The sequence below is a fragment of the Nyctibius grandis genome, chromosome 10 (assembly GCF_013368605.1).
Source record: "Nyctibius grandis isolate bNycGra1 chromosome 10, bNycGra1.pri, whole genome shotgun sequence".
NCBI classification, from domain to species: Eukaryota; Metazoa; Chordata; class Aves; order Nyctibiiformes; family Nyctibiidae; genus Nyctibius; species Nyctibius grandis.
Window position 1 is genome coordinate 25286163 of NC_090667.1, and position 27278 is coordinate 25313440.

The following is a 27278-nucleotide window of genomic DNA, read 5'->3' on the forward strand; positions in this document are numbered from 1 at the left end:
GTGCTGCCCTCCCTCCCAGCGCAGAAGCCTGTGATTCGATGGAGCGTGGCACACAGGGCTGCTGCTGACAACACATACAGTCTGCTCCAGTTTGTACGGAAGAAGTGCCACTGCCAGCCTTGGATGGGTTGTTATCTTAAGCCCCCAGGCTGGCAGACCCAGACAGACACCTTTGAATTGCTTGTACAAGGAAGACATCTGCATTTTGTGTTTGTAAAACAAACAAGCATCAGGAATGTGGTCTCTGCAAGACTGGCTTCCTGCAAATGCAAACCACATGCTAATGAATCATTCTCTAACAGCAATTAAATTATTTCTCAGTAGCAGTAAGGAAGAACTACCATCCTGACAAAAAAAACAAACCACCAGACTTAAATGGGAAGTTCATCTGTAACATATGAAAATGAGTATTCTTCAGTTGGATTTTCAGAGCCTGAGGTGTACGATCCATTGCACCATCATGACTCCATGAAGTTACTTGTTCGCAGAGGAGGAAACAAGTACATTCAAGAATGAAGATGTATAGAAAGAGAAATACAAACACTAGCATTTCTGAAATCTAACAAAACTACCCTAACAGAATCAAATGCTTTTGAGTCAAATTATTTGTCAGGCAAAATCTGGAATTAATGCTCCAGAAAGATGCCAAATTAACAGATCTAGAAGAATAATAAAGCTTCTGTGACCATCCTATTTTTCTCCAACTGCAAGCACTGACTGGACCAGCTGTAGTGCTAATTTGATTACTTTCATCATAAAAGCACCCAAGAATAAAACATTTTCAATTCATGAAGCCAGGTTCATGACATGAGTCCAGTTTCATAAAAGCCCTGAAGCAGAAAAATTTTTGATACTACCTGACTGGAGTGCATGCGATCTTGCAAACAAGAAGTCCCAGAGTCAGCCAGTTGCAGCAACGTACCCACAGTCTGCTTGGCATGGAAGTACTAGTTCTTACACGTTAAAGACAGATAACATTCAAACTGTGAGAAAGAAAGATGGGAGAGGAGCAGATAACTGATGAGGCTGGGGCCTTGCCCGTTGAGTGGAGTCTCACCATATGACAATCTACGTCCTGCTCACCAACAGCAAGGCTGGTAATTCAGAAGGCAAATGTGAATACCATCAGGGGCCAACACTGCTGGAGAGATTCAAGGAAACAAGCGCGAGAAGAAAAACAAGTGTTTAACAAAAGCCTGCTTCTATTGGCTAGCAGTGCTCTCCAGCCTCTTCAATGACGGTACAGTTACAATGAGTGAATGATTGTACCAAGTCAGCCAGTTCTTCCACAGTAACACCCCAGAATAATTGAAGTATTTCTTTGTAAGCAGGAGCCAAAACATGCTGAGCACAGAAAAATACCACTACAATCAGAAGTTTGGTCCATATGTACATAATTCATTATCTTACAGTACTGGAGAAGCAATGTACAGAAGCTGATACTGCTGGCTGAACTGCTCAGTTAACAGACATCGATGCCCCCTCTGTACACACCCACTGCAGCCACGCAGCTTAGGAAATAAGCCTTCGTTGCTGTTCAGGCACACTATCCAATACAGCATTTCCCGGACAGTCAGAAGTTTCACACAATGAAAGATCTCACACTTATAAAGCATTTCAGGAAGAGCTATGATTCAGTCCCCGGGTGCCACAAGAATCTCAGGTTATCCAAGAACAATAATGCTTTGTCTCAGACATAAAACAAATTTAAAAAGATGCCTTTGATAAACTGCCAGCTTTGTTTACACTTTCCTATTCTCGTTTCAGAATAATAAGACCCAAAAAAGACAGTGAGATAGCCCACTCAGTGTCTTGCTGGCAGCAGGTCATTTCAGTAAAATACTTCTACAGACCACAGTGCAGAAGTGAATGCATATTCTAGATGCTGCACTTCTATTTTAGTTTTTGTCTGCAACTGATAAATTGTGCCAATGCTTCTACATAATTTGACTTCTCCAGAACTCTTCTAGCTGTGATTAAATTTATTAAAGTTTAGAAGATGAAAGCTGAAAGCAGTAGTCATGCTAAAAAATGTCTGTCTTTCCCTCATTCTCATTTCTCCGTTTTCTCACCATCAGCTTAAAACTTTAAGATCAAAGATCAGCTCAGTCCAAATCTGAACTTTGAAAATTTCCAACTGATGACCATGCTTCTTCATGATGGAGCATCAAAGCTGAACAGAGAGGATCTCATCCAATCTCCAATTTCCAGCTTCATGTTCAAACAGGAAGTTGGTCACCTCAGAAGCCTCTTCCAAACCTCCATCAGCTTAACTCTGACTTACCAGTGAGAGAGGCTGCTGACTGCCAGAAATGGGCACCAAACACTAATGTCTATCACTGCACTGGAAAAGGGGTGCAGTGTCTATGCATACAGGAAGGGTGCCGAGAGGAAGTTGCTCTGCGTAAGGGAAAGACTCTACAGGAGTTGTAAAAAGAAGTCTAAAAAATTTACACAGCGCTGGACAAAATTAGATTCTGAAAGTAGAACAAAGAAGTAATGCCATCGCATTAAACACATCTATTCATTTTCTGGAAGAGAGCACAGTATTTTTTTTTCTTATTATTATTTCTATCTCCATTTATCTCCTGGGTTCTGTACTCTCCAAGATAAGCAAAACACTCACACTTCTGAAGTGTGAGAGAGTCTGGCACTCTCTAGGACAAGACAATATCGAAAGAATTTGCAAAGAAGCTCTGCAGGTACCTGGCTGGGTTTGCAGAGCTCTAAGACAACTATGTTTCAACTTGCTTCCCCAGATAAGCTATGTTGATTGAAGAGCTGAAGTTTCATCTCTCTACAGCAGAAAATCTTTTGAACCGTGCCACTTTGACAGTTGCTAATTCAGACAGAAATGTTTCCTAAAAGCTAGAAAACCACCGTCTTTTGTAGAGCTTATATTCTACAGAAATTGCTCATGCATATTTATGTTGCATGCATATCTCATGAGTTCATTTCACTTTTCTCCAAGGGATGGCCTATTTTTTGGAGGTGTGTTTCAATCCTTACTTTTGCAGAGAGATAGTATCAAGAATTTAAAACAAGAATCACGACATGATTCTCAGAGATTCAATTCAGAATGAGTTGCAGATATTATGATCTCGTTGGAGCTGAGATCCCGTGGCTTTGCACCAAGCTGACAACTCATGTTAGATCAGGGTTGCACTGAAATGTCTGGCCGAGATGAACACAAACCTGGCATAAATGCACGCAGCTTCCATTTCCTGCGTTTCCCTTCATCAAAAGTTTTTTATATAAGTAGATTTAAGCAAATAGGATTAATCTTGAGAACCATTTCTTTTAATCCACCAATATTTTGTTAGTTCTCCAAGGAAAAAGATGAAATTGGGAAGATACCAGTTTGTGTGTTGCATCAAAACTTCTAAAAAACACACTCAAATTCTTTACAACAGTGAAAACACCCAGAGCAAGAGCCTCTGAAATTGTTGCTGTTGGTGAGCAATGATGGGCAAAATAGAGACTGAACTGAGTTCACAGTAGAGAACAGTAACACCTTAGTAAGAAACCATACTTTGTAACAAATAACTTTGTTGAAGAAAAGAATACCTTTAGACATGCTTTACTTAAGGATACTGAGGTGAAGAAAATGGAAAAAATACTATTTTACACTCATTCCTCTTTTGGAAAGTAGATCTGACTCCCTCCATGCCCCACTGGAAAAACTATCTGACTGTCCTGTTTTTACTGGAGGATTCCTCAGAAAACTGCAGAAATATTAGGAATTAAAAAGAAATTTTTGTTGCCTTTTAGGGCAACAAAAAAGTTTTTTTTGGACCACGTTTGCTCCTTTGCTTTGATCTACCCCTTTTTAAGCAGACTTCCAATATGCAATCCTGGTAGAAAACTTGTGAGGTTGCAGGGGCTTGAGCTGTGATTAACATCACCTGCCATAAACACCCCAAGTGTTCAAAGTCTTGCAGCAAAGTCCTCTGTATCTCTTACAGGTTTCTGAGCATTAGAACGCTGTTTTCAAAACCGAACTCAAATTAATTTATCAGAAGAAAAAAGTTACAACAAAATCAGATATCCTGCTTTTTTTTCTGGCTTCAGTCAAGCTTAAAAAAAATGTGAGGAAAATCCCTCTGTCTTTAGGTTTCACTCACAGTATTGCTTACAATTTGTCTGACATTTCAGCCCCTCTCCTGATTAGAGAGTGCAGGCTGCACTGGGGAAAGAAATGCAATTTATAGTCTGTAGCTGCAGTCTTGATACCATGGAAAGGTCTTGACAAACAGCACTACACGAGCTTTGCTTCATCACAGGGTGGTTTTAATCTGCACCCCGTCACTCATCTTCTGGCATGCAGAGACCTGGTGTCAGTCTGCAAGATTAGAAGCGTATTCAGGAGGCAGGACACAGTTTGGGAATGACAAATACTGCTGGTGTTATACACACAGTTTGTGAAGCCATCAGTGCACAACCTAGTTGGCCACATACTGAAGAAAGGGGGTCTCGGGTTAAATTCTAACTCCTTCTCCACACTTATAAATTGCTTTAATCCATCCGCTCTCCTACACAGGACAGCAACAATTGCAGCTGCAGCTGCCAACAAACAAGATCAGTGGGACTCAGCTAGGAAATCTCAACATACGTATTTCTCAAGCTGTTAGGCTATTCTTTCTGAGGAGATTCAGAAACAAATTAAAAAGAAAAAAAAAAGGAAAAAAGACTTAAGCAAGATGGTATGCCAGAAGGCATTATTACAAAATAGCTACGAGATTCCTTCTTTGAAAGATTTAGAGTGAAAGAAATGCAGCAAGAAAGCTGTAAGATGGCACACAGATAGAAGATGGACATGAAACTCCCCAAATATACTCACTGGAGTTATTCTTTCCAACCTAACGTTGTCACTGAGAGCATCAGCGCCCAGTGCACACTGCACGGCGTTCCCTGCGTGCTATGAAAACCCCCAGCAACACACCCCACTGCTGCACTCAGCTCAACCTATGACCAGGTGCTTTCCCAGCAAAACACAGAAGAAGTGGACAATTCCTCTGGTTGACAGAAAGGAGGATGCAGAAGATGCTCGGGGGTGAAGTGAAGGGCAGGTAATAACCTAAATCCACACGATCGTGACTGGTGGCTCAGGACACAGGGCAGCCTACTCAAACTGGAAAGCACTGGTGCGTGCACACAGCCACCACGCACACACAGAGCCCAGGGCTTAGGTGGTGCAGTTCAGTCCCAAATAACATAGTCCTTTACTTGACAATCCCAGCTTCAAGGGCATTTTTCTTTTGTTATAAAAAGATGAAGAGGAGGAACATCTGCTTTGTAAAACAGTGTTTCACAGTACACAACGTAGCTCATTTCTGCTGTGCCATCCTTAATAGGACCAGCACACAAATTTGGCAATGCACTTCAGCTGCTTCATGCTGCTCCTGTGATCGCGTTGTCCAGCTGTAAGTTTGCAACATGAAACAGTTACTGAAAGATTGTTTCCGCATTTTTAATGACTGGTGTCTTGCTCCTACCTCCCACCAAGATCATACTCATCAACAGCTGTGAACTGATTTTTTTGCTCACTGCAGTCATACTGGCTGTAAGATACACTTAAGGCGTGAATCACAAAGAAATGTGTGGGCTATAATCACCCTCCACATTTGTAGCTCATTTTTCCAGTCAAGTTGAGAATTTCGGCAGTCCTGGGCAATAAGGAACAAAACTGATTTCTCTCCTCAAATGACTTCATGAAGTTGTTACAAGGTTGCAAGGCCTGGGCTCTTGCCACCAAAAAAAAAAAGACCTGTAGAAGCCAAAATAAAACATACACTGAAGACAGTTACAGACTTACTCATGTCCTCTTGATGTTTAACATACTACTAAAATACAGGCATTGTGAACCTGGTAGGCAACAACACAGCTTGCATATAGCAGAACTTCCAGGATCTTTCCCGTTGGGAACAAAAAGCAGGTAAAGGACAAAGGCATGTCTCAAATGTGTGTGCTCCTAAGGGTTACAACTTCAGAGTGGATCCCCCACATAATGCTGGCTTGATGTTAAAACAGAACATGGTACAGATATAAACCTGCATGTCCTGACTAATCTGGGGTTCACAGGTACTTCGAAATAGTGCGTTATCATTGCCAAACAGCACCATTGGGGTTCTGTGGAGGAGTTAAATTTGCCTGTCAGGGTCTACCATTTATAATAAATTATATTTAAACATTTACTAACTGTTTACTAATATACACTAATATTTACTAATGTTGGTTCTTAAGGACACTAACTTTGAGTGTAAAGTTTCCAAACTCTGTTCTTATGTACGTGCATTTTAATATTTCAAGGGGCTTTAATACCTCTCCTGTACTTGAGGTATTTGGGTACAGCTAGTCTTTTATCACTGCCATTTTATGTTGCATATAAGTTTCGTGAAGTCCTTATGCCATCAAAAAGGATGACTACGCAGCACTGCAGGTTTGTTCAGATAAGCACCTCACACCACGTACTTGGTCACGTTTGCACAGCAATACGGGGAGGCACACACCTCTTGGCATCTGGCTCTTTATGGACTTTTTGTGATCACGTTGAACAGGCATACCGTGAGCACCAACTCCTCTGGGTAGAGCTGCTCGTACAGGCTGCCAGTCTCCGCGCACATGACTCTGGATCTGCTAAAGATGGTATTTGAAAAGGACCGCTGCCAGCGTTCACCAAGCAGCTCTACAAACTCACTGTTCTGTGTCAGCGCAATTTGAGCGCATGGAACAGTTTCAGAGGGCTGTGTTTTTATGAGCAAATACTAATTTGGCTGCGCTAAAAGACATGACATCAATAAGGTGAGCAAGAATATATGAAAAACCGGTTTATCTCTGAAAGATCAGTAGTGACAACATGGATTAATAGATTCAGAACTATGTCATGACATCAAATACTTTTTGCATCTACCAAGTTTTAGTCTTCAAGGGACACGGCTAAAAAAGCACATCATAAGCTGTTATTTCAAGGAGCAAGGGAAGTAAGCTTTTTGTTGTCTGGTAAATATTAGCAGATTACTCACATCAGCGAACTGAAAATTATAAGTTCTTTAGTTTTACAATTCCTTTGGTTTTAGTGGAAAGACTACATCAGCATCAATTGTCTGTAAAACACACAACTATCTTTCCTTGTTACCTTGTATGTACAGAAATATCTCAGCTTCCTCATGACTAACAATCAGCTTCTAAAAAGACCTAAAGTCAACGTAACATTTTTTCATAAATTGTAATTGCAATTGTTTTATCTGGCGGTTTATATCACCAGTTTAAAAAAAAATGGTAAAAACTAGAAAGACCCATCTCATCACTGAAACAGAGAAACTACTGCCAGTTATTTAGAACATCACAGATATTCCAGACTTGTACGGAGACCCTCAGCAGAGCCAGGAAGTGTCATTCACAAACAAACACAATATGACATCATCACACACTTAACTGCTTGCCAGTGACAGGGTCAACTTTGTTTGTACAACTGTTCAGTATCGCACTGTTTGTATGCATGTACTGATACTGCCACTCCAGGACCCACAATCACTCAATGACGATTGACAGAATTATCTTGCAAACAAACTTATTGCTATACAATTTTAATTCCTTATTTCTGAAATATACTGGATTTTACAATTATAGCTACTTTTTTAAAAGAACTGTTGTAAATTCCTTTGCTGGTCTGGAGGCAATACATGCCGTTCTGCTTTCAAGAGTATTGTCCTTAACAAGTGTTGACTGTTGGTCAAGTGACCTTCTGAGGAATTAAAAGTGATCTTCAATTCACAGGCCTTTTGGTCAGAGAATCAGTTTTGGATAACATTACTTTGAGATTTTCTTGTGGCATGTTTCAACAGAGATAGCGCCTGTCCTAATTTTAGTCAGGGTATTAACTGAACCCTCCACAAACAGACCTCCAGGTTAACAGCACTAACCAAGGAGCAAACATTTCCTCCTCTTCTTGGAAAGCAACGACCTACTCACAGCTCTTACTAAAACCAAAATGACAAGAAACTTTCAGAATACCACTTACAAAGTCCCTCTAGCTTCTGTATGGTTCTGGGATAACCACTGCTGTAGTTGCAGGCCTGCCACACAGCACAGCTGGTTGTATCTGCTGCTACCTTGTTTGTTCTCATTTTTCTACTCAGAATTCCCCACCTGATAAAAAGCAAGTAAGAAGAATTCAAGGTAAAAGTTTCCTACGACAGTAAGAGATACAAGGGCATACATGTCAACATACATGTCAACCTACATGTTGAATTTCATGCTTTTATCAGACTTAAGATTTTAACTTATTCTTGTCTCTAATTGGGGTAGATAAAAACAAGTGTTTTGTTGAAGAGACCGTCTCTTTTGATGTTGCATTCAAACTTTTAAACATATGCAGGGTGCTCACACCTGACCTGAAGTTGGCCAGCCAGTGCAGTTTGTTCTGTTGTCTGTTTAGCTTCAGTAGGAGTGAGAACAAGGTCAGCTGTAACTCACGAAGAATGAAAAAAGGTAGACAAGAGGGTTTCCAAGGAAGATCACCCTTTACCTTGGTGCTTTTAAGAAAATAGGAATTCAACAATCAGCCTGAAGTAGCTGAACAAAACAGTTTAAAAAACAAGCGTTGAGGGTTAATGAGCAGAGCAAATTAAATATTTATTTAGATTGTTATTAGCTAGTAAGCACAGATTGCAAGTATGAGGACATAAAGCTCAGAATACCTGTTTTGGGTTTTAAAAGCGTGTAGATAATATATCACAAAGGAAAAACACACTCAATACACCCCTCCTCCCCAATTTAACCTTCAGAAACTGATTCACCTAATGACAATATAGAGTGGCAGAACATTGAAAGATGGCTTTGAGCCCATTTGTTGAATTCCTTTTTTCTTTGCTTTAGGGAATTCTATTAGTATATTCATTTCTTGTGATAGCAAATTGCTCAGACACCATGTCAGGCATTGCCTTCATTGTACCTCCTGAAGAGAGTCTTTAATTTACCTTCATCCTTCCCTGTCAGGGGCAACCACTCTGCTTTAAATATGAGCTAATGCTGAAAAGCACTACATAACCACTCACTATCACAAGGGAAAGGAGATGAAATCAACAAAAATGAACTAGCATGCTCAAAAAGAACAATCACCATTATCCAAAAAACCCAAGACGTTATGAAAGATGGTCTTCTAAAGGAAAAAAAAAAGTTTTTAGAGCTCAAGCAAATCCGAGGAAAGAAGTTAACCCAGTTCTTACAAAAGTCTGTCCCTGTTTATTCATATCCATTAAGTCAATGGAAAATAATGACAACAAATAGTTCAACATATTCTATTCAATTTCCTTCTTCTCTATGCTTGTTAATTTAACACAAATTCTTTCCACTCCAGTTTGTCTCAGAAAACTAACAAAATGACAAGTTTCCTTGGGGGAAGAGAGTAGAAAGAAGAAACAGGGTTGCTGAAGTATTGTAAGAAAGGATGCCAGGAAACAAAAAGCACATGCTGCAGATATACAACAGATTTCCAAGAGAAGTGCAATTCTAGCACCACCGTTGCTAGTGAACAAAGAGTTAATGTGGCACTTCAAGAGCTGAAGACTCAGTGTGTGGCTTACAAGATCACAGTTTTTCAGGTTTCTACCCAGATTTATTTTTATCTTCTCATGCACAAACCAAAATGTATAGCACTTCATTTTTAAGCAAGTACACAGGCATATTCTTGATATAAAAGGAATCTAACGTATTCTCTCCTTGAGTCATATTTCGGGCCAGATTTGAGCTAGCAGGTTGGTATTATCAGGTCAACTATAATATTTGCGCAATGAGACCTTCATAAACCACCCTTTTGAAGGGTGCTCCATTTGAAGGCAAAAAGTAAGGAGCAGAAAAGCCATTCTAAATCTTTATGTAAACGAAGAGCAATCGACAGCTGGATCAAAAGTGCTGACCAATATTCTCATTTGTTCTTTTCTTTTGCCTCCCTTTCCTGCAATCTGTGGGGAACAGCAGGCATTCAGAGCTTGAACTGCACATTTTGAAGAAATCATAGACATGAGTTTGGCAGTCAAGAAAGAGTAAAACTTCATTTTCTGAGGTGATGAATGCTGGGAACAAGCACAATAGATGGCAAAATCAGCTAGAGATGCAGCAAAAAGTATGACTGCACTTTAGAGTCTATTGTTTATACCCTTTATAGTTCTCAGGCTTTATGGTTACCCTATTTCTACAGGACACGCTGATGGGCAAATAAGGATCACGAGACACCTCTCATTTTTTTAAATTAGGTTCAATTCAGAGCTAATGAATAGAAATCAAAATCTATCCAACATGGGGTTTTTTATATGCTGCCGTCACCTGTCCTGCTTTCAGGGGTTGTTCCTGGGAAGAACAAGCACTGGAGACCTGGTATAAAGTAGATGCATTGGTAATTGCAACTCAGTGTCAACATCTAGAGCTTAGAAAACTGCTTTCCTCTGACCTGCGCTGGGACCAAAACACATTGACAAGGCAGAGAGGGAACCTCCTCTTATTACTAGTCTGCAGTACAGTAATCAGTTGCACAAAGAGAAAGAAAACTTCACAGAAGTCTTATTGAGCATAATATCACAGAGCTGACTTGGAGTGTGACTCTTCTGTGATGAATTAGTCACTACAAGAGCTGGCAAGTTCATTGTACTTTAATTGCTGTCACTGCAACAGCAGGGTTAACACCTAGCATGACAGCTGATCTGTCTTTTTGAAAGCCTGTGATTATTCTCTCAGAACCAACAAAGAAAGGTGTTTTTGTTAGAATTACAGAGTTTTAGCATGTCTTCCTATCTGTCAGTTATCTTCTCAAACACAAGTGTACCAATCTGCACCATTTATGATTTGGTTTGTTTCTTTTCTATGCGCCCTCTTTGCATTGTGTTAATGCAAAGAGTTATAACTCACGAATTTTGGTCATGAAGCTCATCTCTGTCAAAAAAAAATTGTAAGAATCAACATTCAGTAAAGAAGATTTTTCAGGGCCCAGAACCAGTATGCAACAACTGTAAACCTTTGAGTCAGTTTTGAACCAGGGACCTTCAATAATGTTCCTCCAACCCCCCACGACAGTAATGTTGCCACAGCTTTTATTTCAAACTGTATGCTCAGCATTTGCCTTTTTGATCACAGACTTACTTTACACCTGTGTAAATGTAGAAACCTTTCCTCACCTTTAATGTGGCAGCCAAGCTGGCCATGTGTTCATTCAGAGTGCTCTCCGACTCCTTGTAAGTCAGGCAGGTGAACTGATATTCCTCTGGATCAAAGGCATCTGCTCCCTGCTGCTCCACGTCGTTAGCTACCCCATCATAATAATCCTCAATATCCCCAGGATCCTCATCCTCTTCCTCTTCCTCGCAATTAGGGTCATAATCCTCTTCATTGCTGTCAGAGCCCTGGCTGTTCATGTCCACGGACATCTTAATGCCCTGTCAAACCGCAGACCAGGAAAGCAATTGCAGCTTCTTTTTCTCCTCCAAACTTTATCGTTCTTTTGATTTCATCTGAGCTCTGTCTCCTAAGGGGGGAAAAACAATTTTTTCTGTTGCCTAAGAAATTGTAAGAGATGCCACACCAACATCATACAGGTGATCAAACAGCCAGGAACAGACTGACCCACCAGTCCAGCTAAAGAAGATTCTGCTGTGCAGGTCCCTGGTTTGGATCCACTGCGACTCTTGCACCTGCAAAGCCAAGGCTGCTCTTACAGGCGAGGTCTAAAACCTTGGAGATCGGCTTATTACATTGCATCCCAGCCCCCAGTGTGGGCCCTGACAGTTTTGACTTTTGGAGAGTGGCTGCATAACCTTCACTACAGATCTTTTCAGAGATACAACTAAATTTATGACATTACATTTTTACCAACAGCCTGAAGTGCTGCAGAAAAGCATTATATGCATTTCATCAACAGGAAAAAACACAAACCGTTTAACTATGACCACAGAAATGCAACCTGTGACACGCTGTACAAGTCTGTATTGCTTCAGAACCACAGCCATTAAGTGGGACTTTGGAAAATAAAACAAGCAACAGATCTCTCACACCCAGTTTAACAGTCTTCAACACCATCTCCAAAGAAATGGTGAAATTAGTTAATCCCTTTAAGTAGGTTCTACTGGAGGTGGCTTGGGCCTTACCTCTGAGGGGGAAAATAATATTAATTCTTTCATTTTATGACCTTCTCAGTATATACTTTTTACCTTCTGAATGTAGAAATTTATGCTCAAGTGTTGACAGCTGCTATTCAAGAAGAATAAGAACAGCCAATTTTTTTTTTCTTTTTCACATTCTCACTGGTATCAGAGAAGTCACATATTTGACTTCACTTATCTGAACTACAAACCTGCTTGTGTAACTAAACCGTATGAATTCGAGTTCTAAGAGGTTTAGCAGTAAAGCACATATCAACCTTGAATTATGATCATCTCATATTTAGTCACAAATTTACATTTAACCAAATAATTCAGTTTCAAGAGAGAATATATTAAATATAAAATACTCAAAACAATGCTGTAACCAAATTTTACATATAAAAATATATACATAAAATCAAAGTATTTTCCACAAGCAGCACGTATTGGGTTTCTTACATGTTTACATTTTGCATTACTATGTTGTTAGCTCTCTTACTCAACGATATTCCCACAGTATCACAATTTATAGCTGCTGGGGAAACCATAATCAAGCTTTGAGAATTCTGACTTTAGAGCACAGGAAATCTTAACCATAAATTTTCATTATTTTTCCTCAACTCATCTGTTTTCTGTTTCCAGTAACCTGACCAGGCAGCACAGAATAACCAGGAAGAGATGTGATGTACAATTAATTTGAGGGGCTGCAGTGATTTCAGCAGATAGAAACCTCCAGTGAGAGAGGATGAAGGCTAGCAGCTAATTATATTATCCCCTGAATTCTGGTCTCCATTCCTTTCATTTGCCTTTTGATTCCTTAGCTATCCACAACGTGAGGAGCACACAAATATTTTATAGCACTGCTTCTCACAGAATTTCAGAGAGCAGAGGCATCATCTCTCCATATTGGAAGGAGACAGATGTGAAATCTGATTTGACAGACATAAGGCAAACCTATATTGTCCTTCCCTGCCTCCCTCCCTCTACCCTGCTTAATGATTCAGTTCTGAGCTTAATCTGTATCAACACTGACCTTTTGCATAAAAGTAGTAACGGATCTTTACTTTTTAAACCTTATGTTGAAGCAATAACTTATTTGAGAATCTAAACTCGCTGTGAGCATTCCGACAGAGACATCAATAGCTCAGCGTGCAACAGCTTCTTTCAGCCAACCTCAGAGCACCGCAAAACCCGAGCAAGTTTCACCAGTCAGGGAACTGCTCAAACTCACTCAGATCATCCCACGCTCTAGAGACAGAAAAAAAGCCCCCAACACTGGGTCCATTTGGTATCCCAACACATAGTGAATCACGTCCAAGCAACGACCCAGTACCTCAGCGGTTACATACCAGTCGCTGGGGAGGAGGCTCAGAAGAGTGCGGAGACGTTTCTCTGTGCCACTATTTGAACAACAAACAGAGGAACTGTTTGCATGGACAAATGGGATATATCAAGCAGAAAACAGTCTGCAGACTGGATGACTTTTGTGACTCCTGTCACAACATTCTAGGAAAGAGCTCATTTACAGTGTAACTGAACGTCACATGGACATGCGTGAAGAGAGAAGAAGGCTAAGGCACAAGCTCTGTGGACAAAGCAAAGCAGGGTACTAGGAAAATGAGGAACAGGCATTACCTAACGCTCAGCCTAATGCCCTCATTCATGACCAAATTACAAGCCCTCTGAATACAAACCTGAGACAAGACACAGCTAATACTTCATAGCACTAGTTTTTATGACAATAAAGATGTTAATCTCAAAAAAGTTCAAAAAACCAAAGAGTATTTAGATTAAAGAATGACCATAATCCTAAAAATCAGATTATAAAATTTTAAACCGTATTTAGATCGCTTTCATACCCAAGGGAGGATGAGGTCCTTCTTTACCACCTTCATCCAAGATACTCCCTCATCTTCACTAACACTGATACAAGTTAATCCCCTCTCCTCTTCCAGCCTCCTTGCAGGAGCTCGTACCCACACCCACCCCTATGCCCTGCTACATATCAGCTCCAACAGAGAAGCCCTCTTCCTGACTCCTGCTTTGTAACACAATTCTTCTTAACAAGGTCTTTTGAAACAAAATGCCTTCAAATATGCCACCATCAGTCTCCCTCTGACCTCACTACTGTCAGACACAGTGAATTAAGTGATCCCACCTCATATCTTGTCCCACTACATCATTCTGTTCTGGTTTCTTTTGCCCTCTGTGTCTACCTCTGTTGGATTTCTCCCATAAGTCTTTTGGAGGATGCTCCTCCTCTTTTTCTGTTGATATTGCACAGCAATTCGAGACAGCTTTTTCTTCTTTCACTTCTTTATTTATAATTTCAAAACAGAGACAGCGTAACTCAAGTCTGCCTCCTGAACTACTTATCCATGTAAACTCTAAATGGGCTGACAGACTCTCTTTTTTCTGAAACCATCTACAACCCCAGCTCCACACCGGCTATCAATGTTAATTGCATCTTTGTTCATGTCGCTCAAACCTGTAATCTGTGGATGATCCTCAGTTGCTTCTTCACTCTCGCAGTGTGCATTCCTTGCGTTTCCTTCTCCACTGAGTTTTTAGATAGGATTCTTTCATCTCAAGAGTGAGAAACTAGAACAACATCCCCCATCCTTTTCACCACAGATGACTCTGCAGAGACCTCCTTACAGCCATATCACACATCCCCCATCAATCTGCACACTCTGTTCCCACTTCCCAGCCTTTGTTCAGACTATCACGACTGCCTTGTCCTTCCCAACTCATCTAATCCATTTCATTCCTGCCTTTTCTAATCTATCATCACTTTTAAGAAGCTATTTTACACATACCTACACAAGCCTTCCTTCCACGGTAACTCTGGGCTTGGGCAGAAAGGTACCCAGTTCATTTAAATTACCTCAGGTCCGTTTCTTTTGTAATGCGTGCAAGGCCAAATCCCCCCCAGCCAGCACCCGGCATACTTGGAGGAGGAAAGCCCAGGAAAACTGGGGGAGAGAAGGGAGCCGTGGAGGAACAGCCCGAACGGTGGCGGGGCGAGGAGGGAGCCCCAGCACAGCCCACTCGCAGCCCGTGCCTAGCACCGGCCTGAGAGCTCAGGGGCTGCAGCTTCTCCCCCGGGCAGACCGAACTCGGCACCGGCTCCGGGGCGGGGCGCTACCGGGCGCTAAACTGAGCAGAAGTTACAGAGAAGCGGCACGGCGTCCCTCACGCGGGGCTCATCCCGCCCCGGGACCTGCCGCGCCGCCCGGGCCCCCGCCGCCTCCCGCTGAGGGACACGGGCCCGGCAGGCGGCGGCACTCGCCGGGCGCCCCCAGCTCCCCGGCACCGCGGCACAGGCCGCCCCACCGGGAGCCCCCCGCCGCCTCGCCCCCGCAGCGTGGCCCAGCCGCTTGCACTCACCGGGCGCCGCGGAGCGCGGGGGAGGCAGGGAGCGGCGCCCCGGGCTCCTCCTGCCGGGCCGCCACTGCCTGCACGCCGGAAGCACCGGCCTCCGCGTGGCGCCACTTCCGCCGGGCGGGGCCGGAGCCGCTGCCGGGCCGGGCCGGACCGAACCACTGCGCTGGGACGGGGGTGGGAAACAACGGAACCACTGGGAGGAGGGGGGTGTTGGGCCGGCGGCGCGGTACCGCCCCAAAGCGCCGGCTCAGCACCCTCCGGAGCCGCTGGCGGCCGCGCGGCCCGGCCCCGGCCGGTGCCAGCGCCCGACGACAGCGCCCGGCACCGCGGCGGGGGAAGGGCCCGGCACCGCCGCCCCCGCACCGCCGCGGGCAGGGGCCGCCACTGTCCCGGCCTGCCCCGCGCTCACCTCCCCCAGTATCCCGGCGTGCCGCGCGGCCCGGCACTGGGGTAAAGGTCGCGGGGCGGAGGGGGCGGCACTGGCTCGGCGGGGACGCAGCGGCCCGGGCCCGTTCCTCACCCGCCACCGCCGCCATGGCGGAGCAGCCGCAGCCCATCAGCCCCGTGAAGAACTTCTTCGCTGGCGGCTTCGGCGGCGTCTGCCTGGTGTTCGTGGGGCACCCGCTGGACACCATCAAGGTGAGGCGGCGGGAACGGGGTGGGCGGCCGGGGCCCGGTGCCGTGCGGTCCGGGGCAACCGAGGGGGACTGCGCTTCCCGACGGGGAACAGCGGGGCTTCCCGGCGGGGAGGCGGGCTGTGGCGGGACTACAGGTCCCGAGGGGCACCGCGGGGGGCCAGGGGAAGACAACACTTCCCGGCGTGCACCGCGGGGGAGGCGGGGCTTAGTGTCCCGGCGTGCCTGGCCGGGCAGGCCGGCCGTGCGGCGTGGCGCCCCCTGGCGGCGTGGCGGAGTCCCGTCAGCGACCGGTTTATAGTGAAAATAAGAGAAAAAGAGCGTCGGTGCCCGCGGCGCCGGCAGGAGCCGAGAGCCCGAGCTGCGCCGCTGAGCTCCGAGCTGCGCGGGAGCTCCCAGCGCCATGGGGAGGCCGGAGGGACCCTGTGTGGGGGAACAGACCGGCGTCCAGAAGGAGAGAGGGCCCACTCGCGAGGGAGCGGAGCGGTGACACAGCGTTAGCTCTCAGGTGTCGAGGTGGGGTTATTGCCCCGACGGCATCCCAGCAATTAACGATTAAATACTTTAAAATTCAATCTCTTCTCTTCTGCAAAGGGCTAAAGTGATGTTTCACTTTCTTCACCAAAAGGGTTGTCGAGCATCGGAACAGGCTGCCCAGGGGACTGGTGGAGTCACCGTCCCTGGAGCTATTTAAAAGCCGTGTAGATGTGGTGCTGAGGGACATGGGTTAGTGGTGGACTTGGCAGTGCCAGGTTAACGGTTAGACTCGATGATCTTAAAGGTCCTTTCCAACCAAAACAATTCTGTGATTCTATTCTATTCTATGATTCCATGTTAATCTCTCTACCAATATCATAAAGTCTGGTCACAAAACTCACTCCATAATAGTCATATAGAGGTGTTCTCTGAATCAAAGTTTAGCTAGTAATATTTAATAAATTAATGGTTTCCTGTCCTGTCTTACTAGGTCAGACTGCAAACCCAGCCTAAGCCGCAGCCTGGTCAGCCTCCGCTCTATTCTGGGACCTTTGACTGCTTCAGAAAGACTCTTGTTGGAGAGGTACCGTGTTAGCATGTCATCTGCGATGCCTGCCAAAAATATCAGTTGTTCCTGTACGTCGCAGGAATGGAATCGTGTGGGAATGTTGCCCCCTGGAGACTATACAATTCTTGGGTTATCAGTTAAATTGATTCTAATTAAAATTTTTAAGCAGATTACAAAACTTGGGGAATAGTTAGAATCCACATGCTCCAGGTGCATGTCTCTCTGTTTTGTTAAGACATGCTTTTGGTTCAAAATATCATGATATTAGTATCTGAATTTACAGCTGGAGTGAATGTTGGCAGTTGTTTGCTGGCTTTGTTGTTGTAGTTGGTGCTATTTGGAGTTGTCTCTAGAAATCCTAAAATAGGCAATGGCATTTGTTGATACAAGCAGTACTTTTACGTTCTTCTGTAATGTATTATGATAGATTTTTTTCTTTTTTTTGGAGAACAGAGGGTCAATTATAGTAGTTTTGTTCAATCTTCTTCGGAAGGTGGACAGTGGTTTTCGCTCCTGAATCAGCCGTATCATGTGATTGAACTATAGTCTATTTTGCTTTTAGAAAGGCACGCAGCCTTGCTTTAAGGACTTTAAGTGACATAGAATCCCGTTTTCTGCTTCGTAAGTTTTCCCAGCAGCTATTACCATTTGGAAACAGTGGCTATAAAGCCCCTGTTTGTTTACTAGTCTGAAGTCTAATTTCTACCCACTGGATCTTGTTAGGTAAGTCCCTGTTAAATGGAAGATCTGTCTCATATCTGAAATCTACTTTCATGATGGTATTAACAGGTTGTTATATAACGTAAGTAAATCTTGCTTCCCTAGTCTCTCCCACAAAGCGCTGAAATGCTTTGCTAGCTCTGAATCCCTTGCGGTTTTTAACACCCCTGCTGAAGCACGGACGTCAGAGCTGAACCATAATAATAGCCTTGTAATGTGAAGTTCAAAAGTAATGCTGCCTCTCTACTCCTACTCAATGCTCATCAGTTTCTATAAGGAAAACTAAACCTCTCTGCCAAGGCCTTTTGTTTCCAGCTGCTCATGGGAAGATTGAGCAGGAGTGACTGATCTTTGCCAGCCAGATACAATTTCATTACAGAGTCAGTTGTACCTGTAAGTGTACAGACACCTACTGGGAGACACTGATTTATTTGGGGGTGGGGAGGAAGGGGTGGGCAGACCAGCAAGTATTTAATTTGTACATCTAGCCTTTATGTAGAAAGATAACTCTCCTTTTTATTAGAAAAAGTTCCATTCAAAGGCAAGATACATGAAATAAATGCTACTGCTGGGGTCTGCATTAGAATTTTTCCACGTGTGTAGTCTGATGAAGGGAAACGTCAGGAATGTAAAGTTGTATGGTGAAAAAGTTTTGATGTAGGGAAGGAAAGAAAAAATAATTTGCTCTTGAACTCCTTCCAAATTGAGTTCGTGTGAGGAGTGAAGTAGTTCAGGTTAGTCTGCCTGGCTCTCCCTTTATATAAAGAGTGAATTCGATTCAGACTCAGTGTCAGGATTTTACACTGCTGCGTTTGATGACTTATTAATAAAGCACATGTGCTTTTTTTGTGTGTATCTGAGAGAGAAGGCTTTTGACATAATCTATTAGGACTGTTGTTCAGGTGGCTTTTAACTTAACTTCCTCATACTTGAGATGTAAGTACAGGATGAACAGTATTGGAACAGAAGGGTATAAGTGGTGCCAGTGTTTTCCAGGAAGGATAGCTGCCCTCTGCAACAGGCCCTGAGCCTCAGCTAAACATGTATAATTGCAAATGAATAATAGACCCTGTTATTTCTCTGATTAATTTGACTGTCTGACTGATACTATCCTGTTTTGTGGCCTTTCGCTTCTCAATAAGTTGAAATGTGTGCAAAGTCTATGCAAAACTAAGCAATTCTTGTGATAACGTTTCTTGCAGGGAGTCCGAGGCTTATATAAAGGAATGGCAGCTCCTATTGTCGGAGTGACACCCATGTTTGCTGTGTGCTTCTTTGGATTTGGCTTGGGAAAAAGGCTCCAACAGAGAAAACCTGATGACATTTTGACGTGAGTTGCCGAGTTAATCAGACAGTTGGGAAGGGCACCTTAAGGCTCTTGCAGCCTGCTGTATTGTCACACATTGAGCTGTGTAAATTTGTCTCTTTTCCTAGGTTATAAATATAGTTCTGAAAAATAAAACACTCGTGTGTTTTAATGCTTCTGGAAGCATGGGACAGATAGCACAGGCTAAAAACAGACTGTGTGTGGGCAGGTGCTATGCAATTCCCTTTCTACACAAGAAAGAGCCATTAAGGAACAATTCCGTTTCAGATGAGTACAGTGCGAGTTATATAACGACTGCCTGTCAACAGTCTCGCTATTAACAGAAACTATGGGAGAAATTAATTCATGGTCAAGCAGTCTTGACAACATTCACAGTCCTGATTCTCTTTTCCCTGTTAGTTGTGACTCTTGCTGTGTCCTTATGTTAGGATATAATAACAGCCATAGAAATGTTTTATTATTAATTTCTGAAAAGAGGTGTTTATGAGCAACCCTCCTCTCAGGCACGTCTAACCTTCTGGAAAAGAGATGGGAAGCTAAGAAAGCTTGTTGTGGCTTTCTCCAACCTAACTTATGCATGAAGAAAGCGCCCCCCCATGAAGTACTCCCTTGCTGAATTGTGATTTATAGGGCTACAGGAACAGAACTGTAGCTTAGCAACATTTTATTCTATTATTCGTGCAATATGTTGGAGCTCTGTCAGAAAGCAGGAGTCCATTGTGTTGAGCCAAGAGTGGTGGGGTGGGGAGGTGCAGTTTCTGTTGGAACCTTGCCTGCACAGCACTAGCCACTGCCCTGACACGGAGTGAGCTCCCTCTGCTCGGGTTGCTCAGAGGGAGGCAGTGCTGAGATGCTGGGGCACTGCTAGCTTACCCTCCAGTTTACCACAGTAGTGTCCTCATGCAGACAAGGCTGAAGGGTAAGACCAGGGGAAGAGTAAGGAGTGGACAATACAAGGTAACAAATGGGCTGTGGCCTTATTTCCAGCAGCCAAAGGATCTGGAAGGGATCTTCAGTGTTTTGTGTTTTATACACATCATACCAAACGGAAGTTTTAAGGAGCAAGCTGGAGCCTGACAGCGTAGTCTTTTGAGTCTTTATGCAGAACTCCTTCCAAGCAGAGGGAGGGAGAGACAGAACAAAGGTCAAGAAATAGATGGTGGAACTGTCATTGTGCCCAACTGTGCTGTACCTTAGGCACAGACTTTGCACGGTAAGATACAGTGTGCCTGGGATGTGAGGCCCAAAAAGAAAGGTCAGACTCTTAGCAACATGATTATGGGTCTAGAGGCAGACAGGATGGCAGTGGTTCCCCATGTTGATTTTTAAGGGATGTTTTGGAAGGAAGGAGATGGAGAGAAACTTGAGGAGCCTGTTCTATCTTTTCTGGGGATGAATAATCCCAAAGTGAGTTAGAAAACTCAAAGCTTAGTTTGAGCAGGAGGTGCATGTGAAGTGGTAAGGGAGGTCTGAAGGGTCTGTAAGATCTAATGGGAATTAAGAGCAAAGAAAGGTGTAAGAATTGGAAAACCTGAATGGAGTGCCATCTCTTGGGCAAGTGGAGAGAAGTGGGAGGTGTAGCATATAATTAAATTGAGATATTAGGTCACCTTACTAGAGAACGTAGCAGGATGTTGGATGTAAAAATAAGTTTGTGATGGAGAAAATCAGTCTGTTAAAGGGATTTCTGTCATGGAGACCTTGCCACATGAAAGCAGGTGCAGAATGTGTGAGATGATGGCAGGTTGGTAGGACAGACTCAACGACAGCAGAGGCTGAAGGAGTGAGGGACTGAGAGGTTACAGAAAGGAGGCTCCTAATATGCATGGAAGCTGGGGTCACTGAGAAGAGTGTGGGAGACTGGAGGAGGAAGAGACTGTTGAGTATGAAAATCAATGGGGAGTGCTGTAGCAAAAAATGCAAGAACAAGGAATATTAGCAAATACAATGGATGTGAAGAGCTGAGTTATGGTTGCTGTGGGAACCAGGGCTTTGAATCCTAGAGACCTTAAATGTTTAGCTCTAATTATGCATTGATGAGGCATTTCTGCACTGATCAAAAGCAGTGGATGCATTTCTAGTTCCGCTGCCCACCTTGTGTGGAACAGCACAATCTGGAGATAGAGGGGTCTTTCTGCCCTTCGTTCCTACGTACTGTGCTGTGTTAGGGTCTCTTCTGTTTCCTCGGGGCAGATATCCTCAGCTGTTTGCTGCTGGCATGTTGTCGGGAGTGTTCACAACAGTAATCATGGCTCCAGGAGAGAGAATCAAGTGCCTTTTACAGGTAAGGCATTGGATGGTGGTGATGGGAATTTAATTGTAGGGGTCTTGTCTTTCCATACCAGGATCTTCTTTAGTTAGTGCATTTACTCTGTTCTGTTTTTTGACAGGACTGAGACAACTGTCATTTAATGCAACTGTGTCACGAAGAAGCGTTATACAAACTCACCGTGACAGTATAAGTACATACAGTGTTCATTGCTCTAGTCGTTTTACAGAGCACAAGCCTTATGCTATGTGGCATTATATGAGGCATCAGTGGATGCCTCAGTCCACTTCCAAGTATGGAAAAGTCCAGTTTTTCAGAATGAAACTTTTTCTAAAAAAATGCAAAGCTACTAGATCATAAGACTCTTTCTAGTGTAAAGGTTTTCTGTTACCTTGACAGGTTCCCAATACATAACTGAGGAATGCATTTCAAAATATATGAAATAGTTTTCTAATGTTTGGGTGATTGTTCACTCTACACTTTCTCCAGGGCTTTTAAAGCACTGTTGGAAAATGTAAACCTGAACAAATGAAAATACTGTCTTTAGCAGAGATGGGAGGCTTTGCTTATTTCCGACGATGCTGAACTCCGTTAGTATGGTGATGGGTGGTCACCTGTTAGTTCTGACAGACGTGATATTATCATGGAAGCTTTTATACACATACAAATTGTTTGAATTTCACTAAACTCTTCGAAGGCTACTTTTTGTCAGTGCAAATGTGGAATTACCTGAGAGACCTGAGTAGTTTCAAACTTACACTATGGAAAAATAAGGGAGAATCTAGTGACTGCACAGAACAGTAAACATATCCTCAGCTTGAACATGAGAGAGCTGTTTGAGGAAGTGACGCAGAAGTTTCATATGCAGGAGTGCCTGTGGAGCGAGTACGTGCGCTTTCCTCTCTGGAAACATGCATGTGGCTTTCTGTTAGCTGAATGATTGTTCACCAGCCAGAAACCTTCACTAGTCAGAAACTGTCACTTTAATCCTTCAGATCCAGGCAGCTACAGGTGAAACTAAATACAATGGCCCTTTGGACTGTGCCAAACAGCTGTACTGCGAGGCTGGGATTCGTGGCGTGTACAAGGGGACAGTGCTCACCCTCATGAGAGGTAACTGATGGAGATGTTCTGATGCTTTTTCTGCGTGGGGTACTTTAAGATAAGGAGCCTGACATAGTATCATAGAACTCACTGTCCCTTTAGCCAATTGGAGATGCTGTGTCACCCTTTTTTCTTTTTTTGCAGTCTTCAGAGCTACTCCAGTGCCTCAAAGGGACTGAGAAATAAACATGAGATTCTCAGTGAGTGAGGAAGAGATTAGATGACAAGGATCAGAGGGATATAGGAAGTAATTAAGATCTGAGAAGCCAAGAGGAATGAGAGACTTCAGGAGAGGAGCAGAGAGAACAAAGAGCAAAGAAAAATACAGAAGTGGGCTTTTTTTCTTTTCTTTTAGTTTTTTTTCTGCCTTGGGAGAAAGATTGTGACTGTTGCTGTGTAATGCTGACTGCTTTAAAAGATGTGATTGCAGCAGTTATGCTTTCTACCTGCTTGAATGTGGGTTATTTTGGACTGGAATGTCATGACCCCTCTCAACAACAACAACAAAGTAATTCTGCCAGACATTGAATCCTGTACGTGTTTTGATACTTTCTCCTTTGAAAAGTGTTAGATTGTTCCTTGTACTGGGACAATGTTTTCCAAGGATAACCTGAAATTTCTGTATTTTGATATCTCAGTTTAGAAATTTGTTCTGTCCTCTGCTTCTCACAGTAGTGTACAGCTAGCAATGTAGCTCTGGCAGTGTCCCTAGCCAGAGGCTGGTTCTCCAGTTTAGGCATGAGCTAAGAATGGGCTGCAGGAGTAACTTAAAAAAACCCCAAACAAACCCCATCAACTACAAAAAAAACCCCAAAATAGAATCATTAGAACAAGTAGTGTGCAAAAACTCTTGAAGTCCCTGAACTGCTCTGATCTGCTTTGCAGCAATTAAAGCTTAGAACTGTCTCATCAGCTTAATGGCCAGCAGGCAGGTTCCAGTCTAATTTGAAAGGCTGCTGACAGAAGTGCTCGAGAACAGATATTTTCCCAGTTCTTGCCTTTAGCACCTGCTGTCCCTGCGAAAGTTCAGGCTCCTCTCTGTCTAGAGCAACAGAAGATTTTATTTTGTTTATAGAGGAGGTTCAGAAAAGGAATCTGGATGTACTTAGTGGTGTTGCTGAGCTGACATGGGGCTGCTGTGCCTCTAGGCTTCATTTTGTTTCCCACTACTCACAGTCTTTGTTGTTTACCCACTAGACGTCCCAGCCAGCGGAATGTACTTCATGACGTACGAATGGCTGAAGAACATTCTGACCCCTGAGGGAAAGAGGTTAGTGAAATCTCACAGTCATCGTTTTCTAGACTTCCCAGATTAAACACTACTGATTATCTCCCCAGTTACGAAGAGGTTTAGAGCAGAATCATCAAAACAAATTTTAAAAAAAAAAAAGGTCGCTCCGCTTGTGAGTTCAGCTGTTTTGGTCTGGGGTTAACTGACAATTAAAATGGTATTCTGAGTTTCTCTTAGATTCTAGCATTGGATGTTAAGGAATACTTAAAAGTAAGTCTATTCGCTTTCACCCCTGTGTGTGCACAAAGAGCTGGGAGAGTTTTGTTGTTGGGTTGGTTTGTTTTTTTCCCCTAGAGCATTTATCTATGTGCTGCTGAATGAAAAGGTTTGACATTTAGGGTGGAGTTAGTACATTTTGCCCACAGGGCTCCAATTCTTGGAAATCTTGCTCAGATGCTGCATTTTCTCTGTGTCTGCAGCATTGTGCTGCCTTCTGACTGTCAGCCAGGCTGCCTCTTTGATTGTCACCTTAGCCAAAACAGATGAGTTTTTACTGTTGCTTTTTTTTTTTTTCTTTTTTTCCTCCCACCCCACCTGAATCCTGACACAGTGTGAGTGACCTCAGTGTGCCTAGGATCCTCTTTGCTGGGGGCCTGGCTGGGATCTTCAACTGGGCAGTTGCCATTCCACCAGACGTGCTAAAATCCCGTTTCCAGACTGGTGAGTTGCATGCCAGCTTCTCACGGCCGCACTCAGTGCAGTGCTCCTGGGAGTGGGCTGGGCAGTGATGGAAGATGCCATCTGAGCATGGCATCTGGGAGGTAGCATGTCTTGAGCGCTGCTTGAGACAAGTGCATGAAAAAAACAAGTGTGTTCCTAGTTTTTTAGTTGGTTTCCTTGCAAATTTTTGGCAAATCAGGCTGCACTTCTCTGGTTCTGCCTCCCTGCTAATATAATGATCCTGATTTGAGATACCTGTTTTGAAACCTAAGCATAGAAGTCATAATAATAGGATGACTTGTCATGGCTATTTATTACAAATGTAATTATTTGAGGGGTTTTGTTATTTCACTTCAGACATAGTTGTATAAATCGTAGCCTGTGCTATCTGAAATTTACAGTAACTGGGCGTGCTTTGCCAAGAGCATTTCTTTTAGACTAGCAGATCTGCTCTTAAGTATCTGTGGCATAGTTATAGTGAGGATGGCCCCGGGCCTTGAGCTTTAACGAAGTTTGACAGGGTTTTCCTTGGTGTCTCTGGGAGTTCTAGTCAAAGAATAATTTTGTTAAGGCTCCTCATATTCTCTGTGTGTGGATTCAGTGTTGCACAGGATGAACAGTAATGATTTTTCCTGAGTCACAGATCATGATAATCTAGTGCAGGAAATGTCTTTTGTTTTTCTCTGAATAATGGCTGCTGTGGTTGTTTGATATCGTACCAAGGGCTGAGTGTGAAATACATTACAGCTTTGCATCCTTGTGCCACTGAGCCAATCTGCAACGCCGCTGTATAGACGCTGTGGGTTAATGGTGGTTCTGTTAACTGGGTTGGTTTGTGGAGTACTTGTTCAGAGGGCTGGCAGAGGCAGTACTTGCCAGAGAAGCGTCAGGAGAAGGAAGAACTTATTCTTTGAATAAAATAACTTTTTAAAAACACCTCAGCAAATCTGTGTAAATGCACAGGCATTAAAACAGCCTGTGCTTTTCACTAGAAGTTTGTTGCTATTCTTGGCTGTGCAAGTGATAGGATCCCTTTCTGTTTCTTATAAACAAACTTCATCGATTTGTATACCTGACCTTCCTGTCTCCTAATTGCAGCTCTTGGGAGAGCTGTGATCAGTGGCGCAAGTAACAGCTCAGACATCCAACCCTGACAAAAGTTATTCTCCTTTCTTCCTCACCCCTCAATGACTTGATTAGGTAAATTCTTTGTGGTGATGGTGAGCACCTACCTTCTGCTTACTGAGTCTTTAGTAGAGTGTCCTTTTTGTTTGCTTGCTTTTGACTGAAATAGGTAAGTTTTCCAAGCAGATCGTTTCACAACATAGCTTAAGCAGTGCTTGGATTCTGGTGCCACCTAGGTGGTATAGCAATATGAACCTGTTGAAAACCCTGGGCTGTTACATACGCCACATCTTCAGCATTTGTGACTGTCACACAGCTTTAGCAAATGTGTTTTGTATCCCTTTCAGCTCCTCCAGGAAAGTACCCAAATGGCTTTAGAGATGTGCTGAGAGAACTCGTCAGAGAGGAAGGAGTTGCATCTCTGTATAAGGGCTTCACAGCTGTAATGATCAGGGCGTTTCCCGCTAACGCGGTGAGTAAATTGCAATTCCAGGTGGGTTTTGGGGACCTGGCCACTCATGGTGAATATTTGCAGTCTGTAGAGGAGGTGACTGGCTGCTTGCTGTTGTACCATTTCAGTGAGATTCTTGTCACTGGAGATACTGTTGGCTGTTGGTGTCCAGTTCTAAAAATGTACCTAAATCTAGGGGGAACGAAAAGTAAACCTTCCTTCAAAGCTTTGCATGAAAGCCCTTTGTTGACTCATTCTGATGGTATTTCTTGTCTGATCATATATCCACCAGTAGAAGACAAAAATGGGTGGATAATTTCGGACTGGCTTTCCCTTCAATAAATAATGAGCCGACAGAGTAGAAGTTCTGCCTTTGTGTGGAGGGATATAGTAGAATTCTTGCCTCTGGTCCAAGACCTTTTTTTGTTCTCTTCCTCCTTCCACATCGGCCACATCAGGTGTTTATAGTGCTGCATTTCAAAAGCCTCGTTTGGAATAGGTTTTTAGAATCCTTATTTGTTCTGTATGTTCTCTCTTTTTCCAGGCATGTTTTCTTGGTTTTGAAGTTGCTATGAAGTTTCTTAACTGGATTGTACCAGGTCTATGAAGACTAGGAAGTCTTTGGAAATTAGAGAGGAGAAGGAAGAGAGTGCAAGTCTGCCTCAAAGGAATAAATGAATGATCACTTGAAGTTTCAGGAATGATTGCTTGCCTAATACCTTTTTGCCTTCCTCACATTCTTTAGGTGGTGCTATGTGCCATTCAGAAATGTAAGCCGTAGCTCTGAAACAGAGTTGACGAGGAGTTAGAGGTGATACACCTGTCTTCTGAGCCAATGTACCACAGCAGTAAAGCAGCTAACAGACAGCTGTCACTATTACACACACTACCTTAAGTACTTCCTCATGGAAGAAGGGGACACATTAAAATGTAATTCTTTATTTACTGAAGAAACATGCAGCTATTAATGCTGAAAAATTTCCGTAAAATAATTGTTTGGCAGTGTGTACTTAACTCTCAGGGCATGAGTTAGCAGCTGCACACACTAGTATCTGCCAGCAATGTCAGGTAGTGTTCTCATCTCTTGTAGTTTTTTAGTTGTGGCTATTTCTATGTTGACAGTGGTTTTAATCTTA

At 43.3% G+C, this 27278-nt stretch overlaps 2 protein-coding genes across 4 annotated transcripts in view; one reads left to right on the forward strand and one right to left on the reverse strand.

Moving 5' to 3' along the window:
* Positions 1–16083, reverse strand: part of ARIH2 (ariadne RBR E3 ubiquitin protein ligase 2) — a 32964-nt gene extending 16881 nt beyond the window's left edge. Inside the window, exons 1-3 of one of the 3 annotated variants that reach the window (XM_068409626.1) lie at positions 15519–16083; positions 13478–13528; positions 11169–11515 (exon numbers count right to left, since the gene is read on the reverse strand). In XM_068409626.1, the coding sequence (XP_068265727.1) occupies positions 11169–11417 (249 nt within the window). In that variant the 5' untranslated portion in view covers positions 11418–11515; positions 13478–13528; positions 15519–16083. Of the gene's footprint in view, positions 1–9540; positions 9547–11168; positions 11516–13477; positions 13529–15518 lie in introns of those variants that run through there. The other 2 variants (XM_068409625.1, XM_068409627.1) reach the window with 2 other exon arrangements.
* Positions 15852–26833, forward strand: SLC25A20 (solute carrier family 25 member 20). Its single transcript, XM_068409628.1, has 9 exons — positions 15852–16154; positions 17118–17210; positions 19118–19245; positions 21436–21526; positions 22507–22624; positions 23813–23885; positions 24457–24566; positions 26039–26163; positions 26687–26833. The coding sequence occupies exons 1-9, from the start codon at positions 16050–16052 to the stop codon at positions 26747–26749; spliced, it is 906 nt and encodes a 301-aa protein (XP_068265729.1). The 5' UTR covers positions 15852–16049; the 3' UTR covers positions 26750–26833.
* The last annotated feature ends 445 nt before the right edge of the window (positions 26834–27278 follow it).